This window comes from Ornithorhynchus anatinus, chromosome 9 (genome assembly GCF_004115215.2).
Source record: "Ornithorhynchus anatinus isolate Pmale09 chromosome 9, mOrnAna1.pri.v4, whole genome shotgun sequence".
Lineage (NCBI taxonomy): Eukaryota > Metazoa > Chordata > Mammalia > Monotremata > Ornithorhynchidae > Ornithorhynchus > Ornithorhynchus anatinus.
Genome location: NC_041736.1, coordinates 31,207,771 through 31,221,583, shown reverse-complemented (window position 1 = coordinate 31,221,583; position 13,813 = coordinate 31,207,771). Strand labels below are relative to the sequence as shown.

The 13,813-nt window shown below is 44.8% G+C and overlaps 1 protein-coding gene across 5 annotated transcripts in view; it reads left to right on the top strand.

Moving 5' to 3' along the window:
* The window catches only part of LDAH (lipid droplet associated hydrolase), a 150,406-nt gene that overhangs the window by 63,111 nt on the left and 73,482 nt on the right, over positions 1-13,813 (top strand). For all 5 annotated transcript variants that reach the window (XM_029071997.2, XM_029071991.2, XM_029071994.1 and 2 more), the window contains one exon: positions 3,537-3,706. In XM_029071997.2, coding sequence (XP_028927830.1) covers positions 3,537-3,706 — 170 coding nt within the window. The remainder of the gene's footprint in view (positions 1-3,536; positions 3,707-13,813) is intronic.

Here is a 13,813-nt window from a genome sequence, read left to right as displayed (position 1 = left end):
AAATTGGAAAGAAATTGTATGGTCAAACATATAAATGAAATTTCTAATTCAAAAATGAGAAAATAATGTCCACATAGTACTTCAGATCTCTGAGTAACTCCAATTTATTTTTGGAGTGTACTTTTGCAAGAAAGGAATTACTCTAATAAACACTAATGAATGGTATGTTTATCTTAAAAGTCGCAAAAAGAGTTCCCGAGGGTAGGAGGGCCAGATTAAGGTTGAAGGGTTAATCTGAAGCACAATGCTTAAAACGGTGGTGTCAGTAGTAGTTTTTAAACATTTATTGAACTTTCTTTAGTTCCCGGTCCCTTGACTTCACTGGTTTAAAAATTGCAGAGTAAATCAACACAGGTTCAGTACAATTTTCAAAAAGGTGTATCTTTGGTGACAGGTATATCTTTGCTGCAGTTTATTTGCTTTTTCGAAAATCAATTTCAGTTCTCATTGGGAATTCTCAATGAAATAGCATTGTAGGATATTTCAGTGTGAACATTACAGTTGGGCAGTACACTGATTTATAAAACAAAGTTATTATTTGGAATTTAATGTCTTTATTGATGTATAATAAACTCATGTTCGCAAGGACTATTTTTGTAGGGAGGCAAGGCGAGACAGGTGTATGGCATACTGTGGGAAAGCTGTGAGAGAGTGTGTTCCTAGAAAAATTCCGATGCCCAGAACTGATACATTTTGGTAAATTGCTTTTAAGTCATTTGATCCCAGCATTTTATTTTCCATTTCTTGCCAAACAAACTAGCGAGGGCTTCTCATTCGGGGAAAAAAAGCCAGTTACCAAAGTAAAAGCAAAAAGGAACGGCACAAATGCGATCAATCAGGACCAATGTAAATTCTCTTCTGTTCATTTCCGTGTTTTATTTTATTTTGTTTTATTTTAAGCGTATACTTAAAATTTTATTCCTTCTGGGCAACCACAATCCTGCCGTAGCCAAACCCCAAGGTGATCCGAGAGCCAATTTAAAGGTTTCCATCCTAGTGTGTGAGACATGCACCGAAACCTCTAAAAATTTCATAGACCAAATCTCAGGCTGTTTATTTAATGTGCTAAGGGAGGTAGGCAGGGAAGGAGGGAGCAAAGTTCATTTGAGTGTTCCGTGTTTTATACTCATTTAAAATGCACAATTAATATCAACTCTTGCTACAGTTGGCCTTTTCCTTGAGTGCCTTTAATTTTGCATGAGTAGCAGCCATACTTTCTTCCTCTGCTAACGCAGCACAGAATTCAGTGTTAAACGTCATGTTTCTGTAGTGTTGTATATTAGCATTCTTTTTCGTCTTGGAAAGTGTTTCGGAAAAAAGGTTAACTTGGAATCGAGAATTGAGTGGTTGAGAGCTATAAATTTCAAAGACAGAAGCAAAGGGTTAGGAGTTCTGAAGAATTATGGTTTCGTAACTGGAAATTACAGTAATATCTTTCTTTTTGACCTTGAACTCTCGCCACTTCGGTACATTTACCCGTAGGTGGAGAATATAGGTGCCGTAGTCACCCCATCCTCTCCGTGTCCTTGTCGAAGCCAAATTCTTGTGTTTTCAAATACAGAGGCTCATTTTAGCAGTGATGAATGCCTTTAGTGCTTAATCTGCTTAATCTTAGTCTGCTGCTTCAGGTTTTCTCCCTTGTGGTGTTTTGAAATTTTACTCTTTCCTATACTCATCCAAAGGTTCCCTGCTTTCTGTTCCTTCCCTCTCCTCTGTCCTCCGCCTCCCCAAGCCCACCCCCTTCTCCTCCTTCCCTTCCGCTTTTCTACTTCGTACAATAAAGAAAGCAAGTCATGGCAGGTCTAATAGTAGTTGTAATTATGTTACTTATTATGGTATTTGTTAAGCGCTTACTATGTGCAGAGCACTGTTCTAAGCGCTGGGCTTTCCGCAGACTTGCATATAACTCATTAGTCTCCTTTAACCTACCTGATACTCGGCATGATGACTGGCCCCTACAAGTAATTTCAAATTCACTACAGAGTCCTCTCAGGGTCCCCTCTCCTCAGTCTTCCCCTTCTCTTATTCCTGGGTCCTATTCTGTCTCTACACACCCCAGTTGCCTGCATGGTGACCTTGGATAAATCACTTAACTTCTCTGGGCCAGAGTTTTCCTCATCGATAAAATGAGGATAAAATTCTCAGGTTGGCATCCGAAAACAGCAGTACTCTATTGCAGTTGACTCATTCAGTGCTTAGAACGGTGTTTGGCACGTAGTAAGCGCTTAACAAGTACCGACATTATTATTCAATTTGTCCTTCATAGGTCTGTCCGTCTGTGGTTCTTTCCAGCCCGTCTTTACTCACTTTATATAATAATGTTGGTATTTGCTAAGCGCTTACTCTGTGCAGAGCCACTGTTCTAAGCGCTGGGGTAGATACAGGGTAATCAGGTTGTCCCACGTGAGGGTCACAATCTTCATCCCCATTTTACCGATGAGGGAACTGAGGCACAGAGAAGTGAAGTGACTTGCCCACAGTCACACAGCTGACGAGTGGAAGATCTGGGATTCGAACCCATGACCTCTGACTCCCAAGCTCGGGCTCTTTCCTCTGAGCCAAGCTGATGTATTTTTCTGCCTAAGTATTATTGTCTCTTAAACTTCTGAGTTTGGTGGCCTTATATGTTGCGATGATGTTGTATCTATCCCAGCGCTTAGTACAGTGTCCGGCTCTGTAAGCGCTTAAGAAATGCCACAATTATTATGATTATTATGGCCTGTTTCTTTCATTCACAGTGGCCACTTTAAGTGAATCCCGACTTGCCTCAGGGATCGTAATGGAAAGTACTTTCAATTCCAGTATCTGTCGTTCACCAGCAGAGCCAGATTCTAAGAAGTAACTCTGAAATGCTCAGAGCAGATGATTTCATGGGGCGGGAACTGTGACAGTCGGTGAAATTTATTGAGCACTTCCAGTGTGGAGGGCCCTGTGCTAAGCACTTGGGAGAGTGCAATACAGTAAAATTGTCAGACACGTTCCCTGCCGACAAGGAACTAGCACACAGAAGTGCTCAAGTGCTTAGGACAGTGCTCTGCGCACTCAGTAAAAATGATTGAATGACGAACTCTAATGTTGCATAGAATGTTGCATAGATTGGAGAGAAGCAGCGTGGCTCAGTGGAAAGAGCCCGGGCTTGGGACTCAGAGGTCATGGGTTCGAATCCCTGCTCTGCCCCTTGTCAGCTGTGTGACTTTGGGCAAGTCACTACACCTCTCTGTGCCTCCGTTCCCTCATCTGTAAAATGAGGATTAGCTGTGAGCCTCACGTGGGACAACGTGATTACCCTGTATCTATCCCAGCGCTTAGAACAGTGCTCTGCACATAGTAAGTGCTTAACAAATACCAACATTATCATCATTATTATTTTCTAAGCCATATATTAATGAAATAAAAATGCAACCTTTAATGATTTAAGTTTATAAATGCATTTTAAAAAAAAACAAACGGAGCCTTTTCCAGGATTAATGTGAAAAGTTCATTCAGTGGCTTCCTTGAATAAACAAAGTTATTCTGTTTTGGGTGTTTTTCCCCAGACTCAGGTGCTAAAGAAGTGGATGATGTCTTCGGGCTGAATGGGCAAGTAGAGCACAAACTGGCTTTCCTGAGGAATCACGTGCCAAAAGACCGAAAGTTGATCCTCATCGGCCACTCGATAGGCTGCTACGTGATACTTGAAATGATGAAGCGGGCACCTCATCTCCAGGTAGGAGACGTTCTCTCCCTCCCGCTCCGACTCACCCCGACCCTTGATTTATTAGTAACGATTCCAAAAGCATCATCCGTTCTCATCTATTTTCCCTCTTGTCCGAGCTCTCTGTGAACAGCAGGCTCCCAAGGCTAGAAGTGAGAAGATGTGGTCCCTGCTCTTTTGTTTAAATATGTGACCGTGACGTTCAACCTCTTTGTACCTCAGTTTCCCTTTTTGTGAAATGAGGCTAGTAACCTCTCCTCCCTTTCTCCGTGGAGATCGGGGAGAAGGTAAAAGCTCGCCATGGGTAGGGATTGTCACTCTTTAGTGTTGTACCGTACTTTCCCAAGCGCTTAGCCCAGTGCTCTGCACACGGCAAGTGCTTAATAAATAGGATTAAAGGAATGAATGAATGGAAGAACGCTCTTTAAAAGGTTGCCGTGAGCATCCTGGAAATGATCGTCATCTAGCTCTTTATGGCCAGGGAACACGTCTACCAGATCTGTTATGATAGGAATAATAATAATTAATACTAGTTACGGTATTTGTTAAGCGCTTACTATGTGCCGGGTACCGTACTAAGCCCTGGGGTGGATACAGGCAAATAGTTGGACACAGTCGTTTGTCCCACGTGGGGCTCACAGTCACCGTGGACGGCACTTCCATCCTTCCCGTCTCACAGGCCCGCAACCTTGGGGGTCATCCTTGACTCAGCTCTCTCGCCCCTCATATCCAAACCGTCACCGAATCCTGCCGGTTCACCTTAACATTATCACCAAGATCTATCCTTGGTGATCTCCCCTTCCTAGAGAAGCAGCGTGGCTCGGTGGAAAAAGCCGCCGCTTGTCAGCTGTGTGACTTTGGGCAAGTCACTTCACTTCTCTGTGCCTCAGTTACCTCATCTGTAAAATGGGGATTAGAACTGTGAGCCCCACGTGGGACAACCTGATCACCTTGTATCCACCCAGCGCTTAGAACAGTGCTTTGTGCATAGTAAGCGCTTAACAAATACCACCATTATTCTTACCCTTTCCTCTCCATCCAAAACGCTACCATGTTAGTACAGTCACTCATCCTATCCCAACTGGATTACTGCATCAGCATCCTTTCTGATCTCCCAACCTCCTCTCTCTTCCCCACTTCAGACTCTACTTCGCTCCGCTGCCTGCCCGGTTTCTCTTTCTACAGAAATGTTCTGGGCATGTCACCCCCCCTCCTCAAAAATGTCCAGTGGTTGCCTCTCAACCTCCGTGTCAAGCAGAAACTCCTCACTATTGGCTTCAGAGCTCTCCATCACCATGCCCCCTTCCACCTCATCTCCCTTCTCTCCTTCTCCAGCCCGGCCCGCACACTCCGCTCCTCTGCCGCCGCCAACCCCCTCACTGGGCCTCGTTCTCGCCTGTCCCGCCGTCGGCCCCTGGCCCACGTCCTGCCTCTGGCCTGGAATCCCCTCCCTGCTCAAATCTGCCTAACAGTCATCACACTTCCCTCCTTCAAAGCCCTACCGGAGGCTCACCTCCTCCAGGAGGCCTTCCCGGACTAAGGCCCCCTTTTCCTCAGCTCCCCCTCCCCTCCCAATTGCCCCGACTCCCTCTCTTTGCTCTACCTCCCTCCCCATTCCACAGCACTTGCGTATATATGTACATATCTGTAATTCTGTTGATTGATGTGAATGCCAGTTTCCTTGTTTGATGTGTGTATATCTATATCTATCTATAATTCTACTTATATATATTTATAAGTGATGCTATTGATGCATGTTTACTTGTTTTGATGTCTGTCTCCCCCCTTCTTGAATGTGAGCCTGGTGATGGGCAGGGATTGTCTCTCTTTATTGCTGAATTGTACTTTCCAAGGGCTTAGTACGGTGCTCTGCACACAGTAAGCGCTCAATAAATATGATTGATTGAATGGCTTCTAGGAAGGTCTAGAGAGTGTTTCAAGTCAGAAGGGCCTGGGTGTTAATCCGGCTCCACCGCTTGTCTGCTGTGTGACCTTGGGGAAGTCACTTAACCTCTCTCAGCTACCGCAGCTGCGAAATGGGGATTAAGACTGTGAGCCCCACTTGGGACGGGGACTGTGCCCAAACCGATTTGCTTGCATCCACCCCGGTTCTTAGTACAGTGTCTGGCACGTAATAAGTGCTTAAGCAGCGCCTCATCATCATTATTATTATGTTGGTATCTGTTAAGCGCTTACTATGTGCAGAGCACTGTTCTAAGCGCTGGGGTAGATACACGGTAATCAGGTTGTCCCGCGTGAGGCTCACAGTTAATCCCCATTTTACAGATGAGGTAACTGAGGCACGGAGAAGTTAAGTGACTTGCCCACAGTCACACAGTTGACAAGTGGCAGAGCCTGGGACTCGAACCCATGACCTCTGACTCCCAAGCCCAGGCTCTTTCCACTGAGCCACGCTGCTTCATCATCATCATTACCATTGTTATGGTTATTATTTTTCACTTCTCTGTGCCTCAGTTACCTCATCTGTAAAATGGAGATTAAGACTGTGAGCCCCATGTGAAAGATGAACCGTGTCCAACCTGATTAGCTTGTGTCTTTCCCAGCACTTAGTACCGTGCAGAGCACCTGGTAAGCACCTTAAGACATACCATAAAAAAAAAAATCCGAGCCGGGGAGGAGAATGCGAACCCCTGCCTCGAACAGATTGGGCAGGAGGATGGGGTCAGCTGTTGCCCCCCTCCATAGCTCCTGGTCAGAGTTTTGGCCTGAAAAATTGGACTCATCAACATGTTGTTGACCTTGCCTCTGTAGATCATAGGTGATCCCAGGGCTAAGCCTCCGCTAGCCACATGGCTCTGTCAAAGAACTGACCCAGCCTGAGGCGACACTTCCTACGTAAGATTTCTTTCACCTTTCACCAGCTCAAATCTGGGGACCATCAGCAGCTGAATGCTTAATGGATTAAGACTGTGAGCCCCACTGGGACAGGGACTTTGTCCAACCTGATTAGCTTTATCTAACCCCAGCGCTTAGAACAGCCCCTGGCACATAGTAAGTGCTTAACAAAAATCATTAAAAAGGATGGTATATTGAAGGAAAATATCCCCGAAATCCCATTTCTTCCTTTTAAGGCCCTTAAAAATTGGGATTTGAGCTGAAATTGTTAGTTTTATTCGATTTTTAGTTTACAAGATACCTGATCTACAAAGCCCTTCTGAACCCACATCATAATAGTAGTGATAATGATGATAATCGTAGTATTTGTTAAGTGCTTACTATGTGTCGAGCACTGTAGTAAGTGCTGCGGTAGATATTGGATAATCAGATCCCACATGGGATTTACAGTCTTAATGGGAGGGAGAACAAATATTGAATCCCCATTCTGCATTCATTTGTTGTATCCTATATATTGAGCGCTTACTGTGTGCAAAGCACTGTATTAAGCACTTGGGAGAGTACAAAACTGCAGATGAGGGAACTGAGGGACAGAGAAGTTAAGTGACTTGCCCAAGGTCACTCAACACGCTTTGTAACCCTTCTCATTATCATTCTAATTTTAAGCAGAATTTAAATCTAATTTAAGGAGAAATAGTGGTGAAAAGGGGAAAAAAGTAGAAAAGATGAGCTTATCCTAATAACATTTCCAGAGGCATAACTTACTTTATAAATAGGGATTTTCAAAGAGTTCATGAAACTCTGTTTTTACCTTAAAAAAGGGAGGTCTTCAGAAAATACCAGATTTGTCCAAAATTATCAACTTGTGGGTTTTTTTTTTTTTTTGGTCAGGATCTCTATGAATTTTACTATTCAAATAGTTTTGTCTGGTTTCAGTTAACTGTGAATTGTTCGCTAATTTTTTTACACCTGCCCCATTTAATACTAACAGTAGTCAATGACCTTCACTGAAAGGTCAAAAATTTAGGTATCTCCAGACCACATCAAGACTTCACTGTCCCGGAAGTCAGCAAGACACGCTACGTTTAAGATGCATTTAACAATAGAAAATATTTGTGTGAGCCAAAGTGTTGTGCAACGCTCACGTCTTTTTGCCAAAATAAGTTAACCGTTATGTTTTATAACATACGAAGTGAGATAATAAGAAACTTGTGTTTCCATCTCTTTTTTATTTTTACTGGAATATTTGACTCCCTCAAGGGATTGAGCACATGTGTGTAGTTTAGTAGCCCAATCATTTAGTTTTATTTTTATCTATTTTTTTTTGCAACATTTTTTAATTTACTAGAGGAGTCTTAAAATCCCTGGTTTTTAAGAGTCTTTCTATTCTTATGGTTTACTGTTTTAAGCTAGAGTTTCTGTAGTACTGTTTAGCTTAGGCGTAATAATAGTAATAATAATAATAATTATGGTATTTGTTAAGCGCTAACTATGTGCCAAGCACTGTTCTAAGCCCTGGGGTGAAATATAACGCAATCAGGTTGTCCCTTGTGGGGCTCACAGTCTTAAACCCCCTTTTACAGATGGGGGAACTGAAGCACAGAGAAGTTAAGGGATTTGCCCAAGGTCACAGAGCAGACAAGTGGCAGAGCCGGGATTAGAATCCATGTCCTCTGACTCCCAAGCTCGGGCTCTTTCCACTAAGCCATGCTGCTTCTCCCCTCATGGTGCAGCTGAGTCGCGCACCTTCAAAATGTGGCCATTTCATGAACAGTTATAGATCGGGATACATTTTCCCTTAGACTTAGATTTACCAGGAGGAGGGGGGAGGGGATACAGGAAAACTGCTGAGAACAGGGAAGACCGGAAAGGAAATATGGTGAGGAAAGGAAGGGCAGGGAGGGAATTGACGACTACAGTGATTCACGGGAACTCTGAGGCGAGGCCAATGGCCTGCTGAAGTAAATCAGTACACGGTGGAGAGCGAATCCCTCGATAGTACTTAATGTACCATAATCTGTGATACACCTGTAATCCTTTTGCCTTTTATCCCTCAGCTTTTCTGTGTGTTGAGACCGATCTGGGATGTAGACCTCATTTTGAAATGAAAGTACCCTGCTCCGTCATTCCAGGTGGTGTGACAGGTCATGGGCCGAAAAGGAAGGGAAAATAAGTTTTAAAACTTGGGTTAGAAATATCAAAACCTGGGAAATTGCCGGTGGTTCTTTTTCAGTGTTCGAATGTAATCAGATCGGTTGTCGTACGTGATGGTTGCCCAGCTCGTTTCTTACAATCGGTTATCTTTAATGAAAGTTTACTGTGTGCTGTGCGCTGTACTAAGCGCTGGGGTGAGTACACCATCACAGAATTGATGGTGAGCTTACAGTCTAGAGGGGAAGACAGACATTAATATCAAGTTTTTGACTGATGCTAAGAAGCCCAGCCTGGTGATCTGATCCTGGAATTGCCCAGTATATACAACAGATCATTTTGTAATACTGAAGCCAGCGAGATTGGGTTACCTCCCGTAAACCTGCTGTGCACCTGTTTTTTGAGGGGTGGGCCTGTTTTTAACAGGTGTTAAATCCCCATTTTACAGTTGAGGAAACTGAGGCATGGAGCAGTGATGTGACTCGTCCCAGTTCACGCAAGCAGGCGAGTGACAGAGCCGAGACGAGAACCCAGGGCCTCCGACTCCCAGGCCCGAGCTCTTTCCGGTAGGCCACACTGCTTCTCCATACTAGAGGAGAACTAGAGGCTTGTCCGGGTCAGGTTTTCAGGAGCCAAACCGGCCTCTCCTGCTCCGCGTCCAACAGTGTTGAAAAATGCCGGCCCAGGCTACTCAAACTGCTAATTTAAATGGGGGAAGAAAGGAGGGCTATATGATGGAGCTGCAATTAAAGAGACTTAGAGCTCCTTTAAGAGACTGTTCAGTGACATATTTTCATTCATCCAGTTGCATTTATTGAGCACTTACTGTGTGCTGAGCATCGTACTAAGCGTTTGGGAGATCAACAGACACATTCCCGGCCCACAGCTAGCTTACAGCCTAGAGCGGAAGGCAGCATCAATACAAATAAATAAATTACAGATAAGTGCTGGGAGGGGGCGATGAATGAAGGGAGCTGTTCGGGGTGACACAGAAGAGAGAGGGAGAAGCAGTGTGGCTTAGTGGAAAGAGCATGGGCTTTGGAGTCAGGTCACGGGTTCGAATCCCCGCTCTGCCACTTGTCAGCTTGTGTGACTGTGGGCAAGTCACTTAACTTCTCTGGGCCTCAGTTACCTCATCTGTAAAATGGGGATTAAGACTGCGAGCCCCACGTGGGACAACCTGATCCCCCTGTGTCTACCCCAGCGCTTACAACAGTGCTCTGCACATAGTAAGCGCTTAACAGATGCCAACGTTATTATTATTAAGAGGAAAGAAGGGCTCAGTCAGGGAAGGCCTCTTGGAGGAGATGTGCCTTCTGTAAGGCTTTGAAGGGGGAGAGAGTGATTGTCTGTCGACTATGAGGAGGGAGGGTGTTCCAGGCCAATGGTGGGATGTAGGCGAGAGTTCCGTGGTGAGGTAGACAAGATCAAAGTACAGTGTGATGGTTAGCACGAGAGGAGCGAAGTGTGCGGACTGGGTTGTAGTAAGAGAGTAGCGAGGAGGGAGGAAGGAGATTGAGTGCTTAAAAGCCAATGATGAAGAGTTTTTGTTTGATGCGGAGGGGGTCGGGCATCCATTGGAGTTTCATGAGGAATGGGGAAACATTGTCCTGAACGTTTCTGTAGAAAATTGATCCGGGCAGTCAAGTATGGACTGGAGTGGGGAAGAGACAGGAGGCTGGCTGGTCAGCAAGGAGGCTGATACGGTAATTAAGGCGAGGTAGGATAAGCGACAGGATTAACGTGGTCGCAATTGGGATGGAGAGGAGAGGGTGAATTTTAGCAGTGTCATGAAGATGGAATCTACAGGATTTAGTGCTGGATTGATTACGTGGATTGAACGGACGAGAGGAGTCAAGGATAGGGCCAAGGTTGTGGGCTGGTGGGACAGGAAGGATGCTGGTGCCATCTACAGAGATGGGAGAGTCAGGGGGATGACAGAGTTTGGGTGGGAGGATAAGGAGTTCAGTTTTAGACATTAGGTTTGAGGTGACGGGAGGACATCCAAGTAGAATGTCTCGAAGAGAAGAGGAAATACGAGAATGCAGAGAGGGAGAGTGGTCAGAGCTGGAGATGAAGATTTGGGTATCATCCACATAGAGATGGCAGTTGAAGCCATGGGAGCCGCTGAGTTCTCCGAGGGAGATGGAGAATAAAAGGGGGCCCAGAACTGAACCTTGAGGAACCCCCACAATTAGGGGGTGGGAAGCAGAGGAGCAGCCCACGAAAGAGACTGAGAATGAGCAGCAAGAGAGCGAGAGGAGGACAACCGAGGTTGGATAATGTTTCCAGGAGAAGCGGGCGGTCGACAGCGTCGAGGGCAGTTGAGAGATCGAAGAGGATTAGGATGGAGTCGAGGCCGTTGGATTTGGCAAGAAGGAGATTGTTGCTGACTTTTAAGAGGGCGATTTCTGTGACGTGAAGGGAATGGAAACCAGATTGGAGGGTGTCAAGGGGAGAACTGGAGGAGAGGAACTTGAGACGGCGGGTGAAGACAACTCGCTGGAGGAGTTTGGAGAGGAGGGATATGGGGGTGATAACATGTACACCTACCAGCCCTGGGCTCCCAACTCTGTAACAGCACAAAAGGTAAATACCCCTTTACATAAAGTCCACTGAAAGGTCTTAACTGTTTTTCCAATTAAAGGGGAAAACAGTCTAATAATAACTGTAGCATCTGTATTACACTGCATTGTATTAAGCCCTGGGGTTGATTCAGGATAATCAGGTCCCACTCGGGGCTTACATTCTAAATAGGACAGGTGTTTGAATCCTATTTTGCGGATGACGAAACCGAGCCACAGAGAAGCGAAGCGACTGCCAATCCTTTTTCCATTGGAAAGGCATAGGTACTGTGTATGGAAGCAAAGTTTTAACCTTACTCTCTGTATTTTTGTGTGTATAAGAGAGAGATGGTGGGATTTTTTTAAAAGTGTATGTGAGGAAAAGATGAAAAGTAGGACTCCTGGCTCCCCCTATTTTAACCCAAGCAGTTGCTCCACCCTGATTGTGTGAAACAGCTGAACAGTAATGCGGCTACAGATCTGGTTTATGAAACTCCATTTCAGAAAACAGCAAAACTCCCAACACCCGTAAAATTTCACGTGGAGCCAGCAAAAACGGTATTTTTCAGTCACTCGGATTTCATTTTTTAGTAAAAGACTTCTTTTTCTTTTCAGGAGACTTATTCCCTGAGAGACAGACACCTGGAAAGTGTCAGCTTTTTAAATTTCAACATTTTTTTTTTAGTTTCTGCCTTCAAAAAAGCCCACCTTTAAATTGCTTTTAATGTGGAAAAATCATGGGAGCAATTTCAGCCTCTTATAACTCAAAACAATTTAATATATTTTGAACAAATGTTGGAAAAAAATCACCTTTGGGCCGAAACCAAGTGTGGAAAACTTCAGCCCAAAAGGCAAATATTTGGAAAGTGATGAGAAACAAAGGCATGGATTTTTCATGCATGTTAATACTTATCTCGAATCCAGAGCATTTCTTCTGAGGATTTTGGTACCCTTAAATATTTCGGTAGTTTAAATCATTATCTGTTTTATGGGAAGGAGCATGGCCTAGTGGAAAGAACTAGGCCTGGGAGTCAGAGGACCTGTGTTCTAACACCACCTCTGTCACTTTGGAGTCAGGGCTCATGAGTTCAAATCCCAGCTCTGCCACTTGTCAGCTGTGTGACTCTGGGCAAGTCACTTAACTTCTCTGTGCCTCAGTTCCCTCATCTGTAAAATGGGGATTAAGACTGTGAGCCCCACGTGGGACAACCTGATTCCCCTGTGTTTACCCCAGCGCTTAGAACAGTGCTCTGCACATAGTAAGCGCTTAACAAATACCAACATTATTATTATTATTATTACTTGTCTGCTGGGTGACCTTGGGCAAGTCATTTAACTTCTCTGAGCCTCAGTTGCCTCATCTGTAAAATGGGGATTAAATCCTACTCCTTCCTACTTATAATGTGAGTCCCATGAGGGATGGGGCTGGGTTCACCCTGGTTATCTGCTATCTACCTCAGCACTTAATCCAGGGTTTGGTACATAGTAAGCCCTTTACATGTACCATAATAATAATGTTTTAATATTTAAAATAATAATGATGGTGTTTGAAAATTATATTATGCTTAATGTGTGCTTAATGATTATATGCTTAATTATTACTATGTAAATGGTGTCTAGGCACTAGGGTAGATACAAGATTATCAGGTTGCCCACAGTCCCTGTCCCACATGGGGCTCACCATCTTAATCCTCAGTTTACAGATGAGATGACTGAGGCACAGAGAAGTAAAGTGACTTGTCCAAGGTCACTCGGCAGACATGTGGCGAAGCCAGAATGAGAACCCAGGTCCTTCTGCCTTCAGGCCCGTGATCTATCTAAGTGTCCCAAATGCACAGAGCAAAGAATCCCCCCTTCCTCTCCGTCCAAAACTATACCGCATTAATGCAAGCACTTGTCCTGTTCCTCCTTGATTATTGTATCAGCCTCCTTGGCGACCTCCCTGCCTCCCGTCTCTCCCCACTCCAGTCCATCTTCCATTCTGCCTCCCCAAGTGTTTTCCTTCAGGAACGTTCAGACTGGGTTCCCCCAGACCTCAAGAAACTCCAGTGGTTGCTCATCCATCTCCACATCGAGCAAAAACTCCTCACCATTGGCTTTAAAGCACTTAATCACCTTGGTCGCTCTCCTACTGCAACCCAGCCCACGCACTTCGTTCCCCTAATGCTAACCTTCTCACTGTAGCTCGATCTCGTCTATCTCGCCACCGCCCTCTCGCCCATATCCAACCTCTGGCCTGGAACACCCTCCCTCCTTATATAGGGCAGATTATTGCCGTCCCCCACTTCAAACCCTCATTGAAGGCCCATCTCCTCCAAGAAGCCTTCCCTGACTAAGCCCTCCTCTCCTTTTCTCCCTCTCCCTTCTGCGCTATTACCTGCTCCTTCATTCATCCTCCCTCCCATCCCTACAGCACATATGTATATATCTGTAATTGATTTCTTTATCTACTTATTGATATTAATGTCTGTCTCTCCCTTTAGACTGGGAGCTCGTTGTGGGCAGGAATATGTCTGTTGTTACACCGTACTCTCCCAAGTGCTTAGTA